Consider the following 13140-nt stretch of genomic DNA (forward strand, 5'->3'; position numbering starts at 1 on the left):
ACATACTACAAAACGTTGCTTATAATTCTTCACGAGGACTCTTTCCTTTTAAGATTTTTGCTTTAATAAATGTTTTGATTCCCTTTCGGCTCCGTTGTATAAGAACTTCGGGATAAATAATTAATTGCTTATATAATAGGCATGTCTGCATCATCCTGCATCTAGCCGCGCCGATAAGCAGCTTCAGTTCGAACACGGGCGGAAACAAAAGCTGTCTAATTCTGTCATGATTCTGTATAATTAATACAAATGAAATATTACATTTTTTTTTTTGAAAAGCCGGGTCGTGCATCGCAAACTGTCGTTGTATTAAGTGTAAATTCAATATTTCGTTTATATCTAGAGACAGCTAGGTTGCAGTGTATCTCGTTTCGCCGTGTATAGCGAATGAGTCGATTGTCAAAGGCCAGTATCGACTAACTAATCCCTAGTATGTGTAACTGATGCAGAAACGTAAAGTTTATCAACTACTCGTATATTCCATGTGAAAAGGACGTAAGAATTAATGATCGAACGTGTCGGAGATAAAGTGCAGAACAATGCCCGAAGTCAGGGATTCCAAAAGTTTTCATTCTTAAGAATGGAGGAAAGAAATCGAATTACAAGTAATATTCAAAAGGACTGTGGTTGATTCGAAGGAAAAGGGGAATTACAATTTTTAAATAAAACCGCATTAATTCCTTAAAAAATTGTGTAAATATGTATGGATCTTACGTGAATGAAATGGATGATAGTTCCCCTGATAGTCTGGACGAGGCAGGTAGGTAGACCGGCAATCGATATTACATTTACTTATTGATAAAAAGAAGTACGTGTTCAAAATGGAAAATAGGTAGTTTGATATGTTCATCTTAAATATTACAAAACATTTTCGTAATTAAAGAATGTAAGTTAATTTAAAATCATCGTGGTGCAATCATTGCTTAAAATAATCAGATCATCTATGTGACAATTCTGACGAGGCGTCTGTGAGAATAAAAATACACGGAAACCGTTCAACACTGCCTCTATGCTTACGTCAGGCGATCTCAGAAGTAAAGAGTATTCGATATTTTCTTTGAGGGGAGAAAGACGCTAACACCCGGTCACTCTTCAATGTCAATTACTAACCAACCAGGCGACATCCAGTATTAATCACTAATAACACAACCGGGCGACATCCAATATTAATTACTAGTAACACAACTGGGCGACATCCAATATTAATTACTAGTAACATAACCGGGCGACATCCAATATTAATTACTAGTAACACAACCGGGCGACATCTAATATTAATTACTAGTAACATAACTGGGCGACATCCAATATTAATTACTAGTAACACAACCGGGCGACATCCAATATTAATTACTAGTAACACAACCGGGCGACATCTAATATTAATTTCTAGTAACATAACTGGGCGACATCCAATATTAATTACTAGTAACATAACCGGGCGACATCCAATATTAATTACTAGTAACACAACCGGGCGACATCTAATATTAATTACTAGTAACATAACTGGGCGACATCCAATATTAATTACTAGTAACACAACCGGGCGACATCCAATATTAATTACTAGTAACACAACCGGGCGACATCTAATATTAATTTCTAGTAACATAACTGGGCGACATCCAATATTAATTACTAGTAACACAACCGGGCGACATCCAATATTAATTACTAGTAACATAACCGGGCGACATCCAATATCAATTACTAGTAACATAACCGGGCGACATCCAATATTAATTACTAGTAACATAACCGGGCGACATCCAATATCAATTACTACACAACCGGGCGACATCCAATATTAAAACGACATAACCCACTTCCTCTAACCGCCTTAAAAGGTATGTCACCTAAAACCTACAGGGACATTGAAACATGCATGAAAATCGTTAGATTACAGGGTGTTTTTTTTTAGAAATACTTCGGTCATATTCTGTAGATAAAATTTATATGCAATCTATATAGTTGTAGTACGGCGTCGCCAGTCTTGTGTTGATGGTTTTTATTGAGGTACGAGCAGCAGAATACGGATTGTCGCACCGTTAGCTGCATACATGTACATAAATAGGAACGGCTGCTATTTAGGGGTACATAAAAAATAAAACGGATAATCAGTGACGTTTGCAGACTTTGTAAATGATTAATTAATGTGGTACATGCAACACTTTGCAGTCTTTCAGTTTTGGTAAGTTGTGATTAATGTTATATTTTGATCGATAGAAAGTCGGACGACGGTGTGTTTTTTACCGGGTCGGGTCGCGAACCTTAAGTTTCTCTTACATAATTTACATCTCAGAATACCTTCAAGACAAAATATATGTATCAAATGAAAATCAATAAACAGTGTCTCATCAAACTGATTCTCCTTCGATTAAACTTATCGTTCATCTACAACTTCATAGGGAATCTGCACACAGAGGCAACCAACAACAACAAAACAAACAAATAAACAAACAAAATCAAAAGAAACAAACAAAATAAAAAAAAGAAGATAAAAAATAAAAAGAAGGGGGAAGCCCATCTTCAACACAAAGCTGAACTTTGGAGTACGTTATTCATTATATGTTATAATTGATTTTAAACAAAATGAGGATGCACAATTTTATGTCTCATTCTGACTTGTCTTCTTTTCTTGTGTGATCAATAATCATTTTAGATGGAACACAAGGAATCAATTTTTAAAATCACTTACACTTTGAAAAGATGTGTTTGTATAAGGAATAATTCGGGTGTGTCCAACGCATCCATCAAACATTCTTAAGAAATGCAAGATCAGGCTGCGAGGCGAAACCACAAAAAAATCCCTACAAAATATCAATATCTATTTTCACAATGTACTTGTGAAAGATAGAAATTTACCTAGTTAATATTTCGTCAGCAGAAAATTAGAAATATTGATATTTTTTTTAATTATCAGCGCATAAGTTATTGCTTCTGTAGGAGAAGGTTTCTCCCGCGTGTGAGTATTCTATCCGGGAGGATTGTCATTTTTGCATGCAATGCATGCTGTTTGATGGCCTTAATGTATATTTCCACAGGTAATCAGCATTGATAAAATAGGTATCAATACTGAAAGCAGATGTCAGCCTTCAGGTTGAAATAAGGTAATTTTGGACGCCTTTTTAAGTTATTTCCCAATTTGTATTACAATGAAGGAGATGGGATGTTTTACGAACTCGGTCGTTAATGACCATGTTTCGGAGTATATGATACATTGAGAATTCAATTGATTGTTCATAATTAATCAAAGATGTTATCATTAATTCTATATAACTGCACTATCAACTCTAGTTTTGTATTATTTTGTTCAGCATGATCAATTATGCACTATGTTATCCATCGACAAAAAAGAACAAATTAATATCATTTTAGTGATTACATTTCATTGTGTGTTCTCATCTAAAGTGTGTTGCACATCTGCTCTCGTCCTAGAGTGTTGCTTCAAGTTCACAAACTTTCTTCTGGCAGAAACTTTTTAAACCACAGAAATACATAACTCTACCCACCCTATTCTCCGAATCTTTCAAAATGTGGTGTTACCAATTTCTAAGACAGTATCAGGGAAAACCTGTTACATGTAACTCTCCTCTCTCTCTCTCTCTCTCTCTCTCTCTCTCTCTCTCTCTCTCTCTCTCTCGTTTGATTTTGTATTTAGAAGAACGTCAACCTAGTGAGTACAAAGTAATATAAACGTACTGTAAGTCAAGTATTTGTTGTTGAATAACGAAAAAAAGACAAAATCAACAACGAGAGCTTGTGAAATGTGAAGTCTCTATATACCTCACGTGAATAAATGTATTAATTATGTAGGCCTTAATTATTTACTTAACCGTGCTTAATACAGCGACGGCACAGAGGCTGCTGTTTAATCACATTTTCATGAAAATTAGGCTCATTCAGTATATGAATACTGTAAAACATGGACTGGTCTCATTCAGTATAGGAAAACACGGACTGGTCTCATTCAGTATATGAATACTGTAAAACATGGACTGGTCTCATTCAGTATATGAATAGTGTAAAACACGGACTGGTCTCACTGGCCTATTTGTGACACTAAATATTTTAGTGTAAATATGTAATAATAGCTCATGAGCTAATAAGGATGTCAAAAATGCTCATTAGTTTTTTTTTAAAAACATATAACGTTTATTTCCCAGTCCTACTCTACAACAAACAAATTATTTCCTAAACTAAAGAAAAATTGGCAGCTACCGGGGATAGGGCCCCAACTAAGCTCCATCTAATACAATAATATTTGCCTATTGCATCGCGTAAGATGCATATACATGTATATTGATAAAGATGAGATATACAAAAGGTATATATCAAATAATGATATTATAGTAGTGAAATATGTACACATATATATTACTCATGTGTATTACATGTTACAGCATAAATTAAAAAAGCATTTTATGTAACTGTATGACTACAGGAAAAAATATTGACGGATTTGTGTGTAATTGAATAGTATACATATATAGATACTTTTTTTTGGGGGGGGGTTACAAATTGTAATCAAATTTCTAGTGGGGGAAGCTCAGCAAACCAAAGACCATAGTCCATAATACAGCTATTCCCCCACTGGGATTAGTTCGAGGGCCGGGTCACCGCTCGATGCGACAAATTATAGATTCAAAGATATATCCTTGAAAAGATCAAAACCTTTAAATTTGATTGTGTACTTTAACAAGTTTACTACTAGATATTGCTGCATTAAAACATTCTCAAAAAGTAGCGCATATTATCAATATTCATATCTTCGCTAAGAATTCTACACCTCATTTTGTATTTGTAAATCTTACAAGCAATGAATGAAAAAATGCTATTCAAAACGTACGTAGTTTTACTACATATAGAATAAAATCTAATCACAATGATTTTCCATATTATATCAAAATCTACTATGTCGGATATATTGCTCCAAATTTGTTTTGACAGAATACAATAAAATGTAGATATTCTATATTTCCCTTTGTATCACAATAAGGACAGTTTTTATTGACATCTTTCCATTTGCTAACATGTGCATTGTACATTACTTGTAAGAAGGTTATGAAGTAATTTGAAATTGAATTCTGCCACAAATTTATCATATTATATATTCTTTACTTTTTCTTGATAGATTTTCTCCCATATATTACAAGATGAGAGTTCAAATTTTCTTCACCAGTATTGTTGCATCAAGGGTTTTTGAGATTTGTTTGATATAAAGATTTGTTAGAAAAACTTTGTAATTTCCCCTAAAAGTAAAATTTTGCGTTTGTATTTGCACCTCTATTTGTTTGAAAAAAATTGACTTCTTGAAAATCAACAGCACGTAATTAAGACATCACATCTATTAAAAATACTTTTAATATTATGTACTCACACTAGTAGTTTTTCCCAGACACTATGTGTCTTTTAATTTCCGCAATAGATTTTAAACCATTTGTATTAAACAGATCTTTAACAGTTTTGTGTCCACTTTTACACCAGATAGGAATGAATAGTGGTTTTGCCTTATAATATATATTTTTGTTAAACCATACATTTCCTTGAAGAAAAGCTGATGGTACTAAATTTATGCTACTTTTACATTCACAGAATACACATATTACTTCCTTGTGAAAGAGTGGAGGGTATTTAACATTAAGATCACTAGTCTTTGTTATATTTGATTTGATTAAATATGAATAATCCACGTTATAAGTGTTTAGGCAAGCATTCAAAAGTGAAGCCAAGTTAGATGCCAAAATCTGGGCCAGGCAAACCTTGAAGTCAGGCCAATGGGACTAGGTCCAGTTTTACAATATGCCCTCAATATGCTTTACTCGTCTATTCCGTAATCTGTACGTTTATAGTGATGGTATGATTGTTTTGTAAATAAATATTAGAAACTCCCTTCGATAAAATCACGTTGCGTATACGTAACAGATTAGAATAGACAAATATGAACCCAAATGAAACTTCATAATTCAGTCGATCTTTTCTCTCAGCACATTCCATGTCAAGAACTCATGGATTTTATTCCTTGGGAACATTAATACAATACACGACAGAGGCATACAGATAAATTGGTTTTGCTGGATGGGGAACCAGGATAAAAAAAAAGTTTCTTTGCCAACATGACTAAGGGTGGTGATGTAACAATTTCTAAAGTGATCTTGGACCTAATAGGTACATAGATATACATTATTTATTGTGCTCCTCCATTTTCTTGTCAATCCTTATATGTCAATGTCAACAAATATGAGGCCAATTTCTTAATTGACTTGTAAATATTTAATGACCAGACTGGATCAGCGTGAGTATTAAGGTCCGGGATCCAAGTCGGAGCGCACTTGATATCACTAACATAAATCAAAAACTGGATAGATTTACGAGAAAGTGCAAGCACTAAAAATTGAATAATAGATGCTCTAAACAAAAAGCTTGGTTAGATAGTCTCCTGTGCGCTTCAATACCGTCAGCAATTAATTTACTTCCTTCTATTTTCATGCTAAGTAGTCACAAATGGTGCCGTCGTGCATAAATTCTACATTAAAAGTCATTATAGAAAATTAAACCCCAATCACTAGTAATTACCACTCTTAGGATGATATTTCCGAAAAGAGAAAACCCATCGAATACGCTTCATGAGCGCGGTTAAGATTGTGTCCACTTAGATAGTATTGATGATGTAATTTCAGAGTGCAACGAATTATCTAAGTTTGAAGCATATCAAAAGTGGAGAAATGACTTTTAAATCTGATTATTCCGTTAGCGCACCTTATCAATATTTTTATGTGCCATTTTCTTTTTTGTGTATCGTTTTAAAGCTACATAGGATTAACAGCAAAGGAAAAAGTTAGTAAAGAGGACATATTATATCCGAGAAGATGATAAGGCATATTCGGAAGTAACATAACAGAACAATCGTTTGATATGTTATCTCACTTTTTACTAGTATTTTATTACTTTAACAATTAGTAACGGTGGAAGAACTTGTGAGTTATCGAACCTGTTCCTCATGCTTTTGATTATATCAATAAAATATTTCTACCCAACGGTAGCCTAGTGACTAATGTAGATATCGGAGATTCACTCAAATTCTCAAATGATAAGATTGTCGTAAAGTGCAATAATCTTTGTAATGGAAAACAATCAAATTCGCATAACATTTCATTCATGACGTGTGAAATTTTTCTCGAGATATGACAATATTATTTATTACACATTAATAACATGTAGTTTCATTTTTATCAAAGCCAACCGACTTCGACATATCTCATGTCGACTGTATATTACTTTTCTAGACTTCAAAGACATGTTTCTAGGACAACATCTTGTTTATCATCTTCTGTCAAAGTAACGTATGCTATTTGGAATGCAAGTGTATCGCTACAAAATAGTTTTATCACGCACTGTCGTTACAATGTCATGGCAGGCATCAGCAAAAAATTTGGATCTCCCTAATTAAAACATATCTTATATAAGGTCAAAGATAGGTCCACGGCAGGGTTGGGCCCATGTGTCTTTCACAAAAACGTATATTCTATAATTATAGATATTACAGTCCTTATAAATGTACTACTACAATCCATATAAACATACGACATTACAGTCTTCATAACTGCACTACTACAACCCTAAAAATATACACCTTTATAATGACCAAAGCCCGCGTCTCGACGAGCACGTTCCAATGATTACACATTTAAGTCACGTGATTTGCTTTTCATCAGCTGAAAAATGATGAGGATTATCCATAGTACTCTGGAAAAATGTCGCCGTCACTACGGTATACTTCACGACAACCTCGTAGATGAAATAAATTGTTTGGAAAGTACCTCAAACGTTTGTACATTCCAGACAAACTTTATCATACCCTCGTACATTCAGTTGTTGTTGATAATTGCTTGGTTTGAAAGAAACAAATATTTACTATATGCACTGATCGACTGTGTTATATTTCCCGCGTTATAGAAAGAGGCGGATTGAATGTCTTAAGTCGTGTTGGAAGATGTTAAGGGTCTTTGCTCGTCTCAACGGTCACACAGTAAACATATTAGATATAACACTACAGTCCACATAGCCAGCTAGCGGTTCAGCGGCGATACTTTGATTCTATGTTGCATATGTCATGCATATGTATTTTTTCTTTTCTTTTCATTACATTTTATTTTTATCTTACTTTATTGATATATTTCCATTACCAATTAACCTCTAGTATCCATTTATATATTCTTTCTGCTGAAACCATTCCCCCTGGGAATCTTTGATTAATGAAACTTCCGACTTATTCCACTTCTATTTTAAGGTTCGCTAATTCATGGTTAGTCTTTCCCTACATAATCTAACCCAAATCACTTCTGTGATATAAATGATTAGCGCTAGGTCATTAATATTTCAAAAAACGAAACGAAAGCCAATACACAACCTGAAGACGATTAAGTTAACGATACAGAATGGAATGTAAGAAAACGTTACTAAACGAAAATGAGGGTAAGGGCACTTTTAGGAAAGTAGCGATAATACGGATATGTTTGAATTCCTTAACACAGGCACAATTGAAAAGCAATCTCTAATTTTAAGAAATAAGTGTTTAAAATACTATAAGTTGTAACATCGGTTTGTGAAATATCGTTCCGAAAAATCATAGATAAGTTCAAGCCAACATGTCGCAAATTCTATTTTCGTTAAAATGATCTAATTTGCGAATATAACATATCATTGGGTCGAATGCTGTCTGCTTCAAACCATTTGTTTGGCCGTTCCCTACGTACAGATTTTGCATACAGATTACTTCGTTTATACCACCTTCACACTCACGGATTTTTCTTAAGAGTCCTTACGGATCTCCGACTCGTAGACAATCGCAAGCATTCTTCGGTATCCGTTAATAACTCGTCACAACTCGCACACACTCGTAAGGATCCGTGAAAGTAGGGGCAAATTTTTTGACATGTAAAAAAAATTTCACGATTGTCCACGGATTTCATTTTCCGTAAATAACCCGTAAATAACTTGTAACAATCCGTAAGTATCGTAAACTGGTCACAAGAACACGTAAACTGCTCGTAAGAATCCGTAAAACACCCGTAAAAAAATTTTTGTACGAATCTTTGCGGTTAGTTTACGATGTGTTACGGATAGTTTACGAATTGTTTACGGATTATTAGGAATGCCTAAGTGATATTTACGATTTAATTCACGTCGGGTTACAATCGCTTTACGGATTGTTCAGTCATTGCGAGCGCTTTATGTATAGACACGATTACTTTACGAGTACATACTTAAACTTTACGATTAATACAACCTTCACACTCACGGATTTTTCTTACGAGTCCTAACGGATGTCCGACTCGTAGTCAATCGCAAGCATTCGTAAATCACTCGTTGGTATCCGTGTCTAAATCGTAACAATCTGTGTACTTTTACGGATTTGTGGAATACATAAGGATCCGTAAGAAAAATCCGTGAATTACCTGAACAAGGTATAGGGCTCACGGCGGATGAAACCCGTCAACAGCGAATATTTACTCCTCCTAGGCACCCGATCCCACCTCTGCTGTGTACACGGCTCCGTGTTTGTCCTAATTTTAATTTTGTATTTTTTGTAAGATCTATAAGATTGATCACTGCTCGTTATCTTTACTTTCTCACTAAATACATCCAGTGGCGACATTTCCAGCAGATGTTAGGTATTAGACAACATTTATAGAAGGAATCACTGTCTTATTTGTCGGGTATGTAAAGTGATTTAAACCTACAATGGAAAATATGATAATTTGGATAACGACGAAGTCGTTATTCATTAAATTATCACGATTTTCATTGCTGTTAATCATCTTATATTCCCAACAAACCAGACAGTGATTCCTTTTATAGATTTTTAGGGTTTCACCTGAATTTCTTCAGCAACTGACCACGTGTCTTAGTTTCGTATTTGCGCCCATTTATATGCTAGGAATCCTGGTGAACATACATGTTTCAATGCAATTTTTTTCATTAAGCGCTCGGTTACACTTGGCATGTACACATGTAATATAACTTTAAATATAGGGTATTTCTATTATTTTAGAAAGCTGACAAAACATATAGTGCGAAACTATCCCCTGCTACCCGCGGTATAACAGATTGATTGATTGATTGAATATTGTTTAACGTCCCTCTCGAGAATATTTCACTCATATAGAGACGTCACCATTGGCATAACAGAAGCGTAGAGACATTATTTGTAAGAGAATACAGTCCTTATAAATATATCACTTCAATCCTTATAAATATACATCACCACAGTCCTTATACATATACATCACCACAGTCCTTATAAATATACATGACTACAGTCCTTATAACTATACATCACCACAGTCCTCATAAATATACATCACTACGGTACTTATAAATATACATCACCACAGTCCTCATAAATATACATCACTATGGTACTTATAAATATACATCACTATAGAAACTTATAAATATACATCACTATAGAAACTTATAAATATACATGACTACAGTCCTTATCAATATACATCACTATAGTACTTATAAATATACATCACTATAGTACTTATAAATATACATCACTACGATACTTATAAATATACATCAATACGATACTTATAAATATACATCACTACGATACTTATAAATATACATCAATACAATTCTTATGAATATACATAACTACAGTCCTTATAAATATACATCACTATAGTACTTATAAATATACATCACTATAGTACTTATAAATATACATCACTATAGTACTTATAAATATACATGACTACAGTCCTTATAAATATACATCACTATAGTACTTATAAATATACATCACTATAGTACTTATAAATATACATCACTACGGTACTTATAAATATACATCACTATAGTACTTATAAATATACATCACTATAGTACTTATAAATATACATCACTATAGTACTTATAAATATACATCACTATAGTACTTATAAATATACATCACTATAGTACTTATAAATATACATGACTACAGTCCTTATAAATATACATCACCACAGTCCTTATAAATATACATCACTATGGTACTTATAAATATACATCACTACGGTACTTATAAATATACATCACTACGGTACTTATAAATATACATCACTACGGTACTTATAAATATATATCACCACAGTCCTTATAAATATACATCACTATGGTACTTATAAATATACATCACTACGGTACTTATAAATATACATCACTACGGTACTTATAAATATACATCACTACGGTACTTATAACTATACATCACTACGGTACTTATAAATATACATCACTACAGTCCTTATAAATATACATCACTATAGTCCTTATAAATATACATCACTATAGAAACTTATAAATATACATCACTATGGTACTTATAAATATACATCACTACGATACTTATAAATATACATGACTACAGTCCTTATAAATATACATCACTACGATACTTATAAATATACATCAATACAATTCTTATGAATATACATAACTACGATACTTATAAATATACATCAATACAATTCTTATGAATATACATAACTACAGTCCTTATAAATATACATCACTATAGTACTTATAAATATACATCACTATAGTACTTATAAATATACATCACTATGGTACTTATAAATATACATCACTATGGTACTTATAAATATACATCACTACGGTACTTATAAATATACATCACTACGGTACTTATAACTATACATCACTACGATACTTATAAATATACATCACTACAGTCCTTATAAATATACATCACTATAGTCCTTATAAATATACATCACTATAGAAACTTATAAATATACATCACCACAGTCCTTATAAATATACATCACTATGGTACTTATAAATATACATCACTACGGTACTTATAAATATACATCACTACGGTACTTATAAATATACATCACTACGGTACTTATAAATATACATCACTACGGTACTTATAAATATACATCACTACGGTACTTATAAATATACATCACTACGGTACTTATACATATACATGACTACAGTCCTTATAAATATACATCACTACAGTCCTTATAAATATACATCACTACAATGAAAAGGAGAAGATAACGAACAGTGATCAATATCCTAGACATTTCTGAGGTGGGATCAGGAGCCTAGGAGGAGTAAGCATCTCCTGTCGACCGGTCAGTCCTTATAAATGTACATCACTACAGTCCTAATAACTCTAAAACCCACCCACTCTCTCTCTAGAAAAGTACAATTGACACGTTTTATTACAACAGAATACGTTTCACACAAGCAATAACTTAACTGAACAGATAGGCAAGGTAAATCTAATATGCAGGCGGTATTGAATATTGATGTCGAATCATATTCACGTTTTTTCTCTGTAACAGCTGAAGAAACATCTGTTGTTATGGCGTAAAATATGTCGATTGTGATTACAAAGCAAACTTCCATTTCTCCGTAAAGATACATAATTTGTGTTATGGTGTATACTATTTCGAGCTTCATAGAGGTTTGCGGGATATCCACTATTTTCCAGCGCATAATTATTAGTTGGTTTGTCATTGTACACAATAACCAATGTTTCCCAGTGCATATTGATAAGTTTGCTCCGAAATTAATGGGGAATTTTAATTAGCTTTAGAATAATCAAATGAAAAAAATAATTCTGTTCAAACAAGAATATTTACATTTTCAATGTTCTTGCCTTTGATATCTTTACCAATTGAAATGAATGATAGTTATTTCCCCATGAATGTGAATGATGTGTGTATGTATCTTGATAGATATAGCCCGACTATTTCAACGGCTGGGAATTCTCCAACAGAAATGAAAAAAAAATGTACATGATTTTTTGAAAAGTATCATGAGGGTATGAACAGTTCAGCGCTTCGTGTCGGCTTACTTTTCATGAAGCGTTATCGCGCTTCGTGAATTATGCAGGGTTAAACGTGGCAGAGATAAAAAAAAAAAATTATAAGTACTTAACTACTATACTTATAACTAACTAACTAACTAACTATAATTCACTATATCTACAAGTCTTGCAGTATAAACGGACACTGGACTTAAATGAAAGAAAATAAAAAGATTAAGTGTGCTTTCAAAATATATCAAGAAATCAATTCATTTTAAACTACATCA

At 33.0% G+C, this 13140-nt stretch overlaps 1 protein-coding gene across 1 annotated transcript in view; it reads left to right on the forward strand.

The window, feature by feature from the left end:
- The first annotated feature begins 266 nt into the window (after positions 1 to 266).
- Positions 267 to 13140, forward strand: part of LOC125678310 (voltage-dependent calcium channel type A subunit alpha-1-like) — a 136589-nt gene continuing 123715 nt past the window's right edge. The window contains exon 1 of the mRNA XM_056153861.1: positions 267 to 760. Within this exon, the coding sequence (XP_056009836.1) occupies positions 700 to 760 (61 nt within the window). The 5' untranslated portion in view covers positions 267 to 699. The remainder of the gene's footprint in view (positions 761 to 13140) is intronic.

This window comes from Ostrea edulis, chromosome 2 (assembly GCF_947568905.1).
Source record: "Ostrea edulis chromosome 2, xbOstEdul1.1, whole genome shotgun sequence".
In the NCBI taxonomy this organism is placed as follows: Eukaryota; Metazoa; Mollusca; class Bivalvia; order Ostreida; family Ostreidae; genus Ostrea; species Ostrea edulis.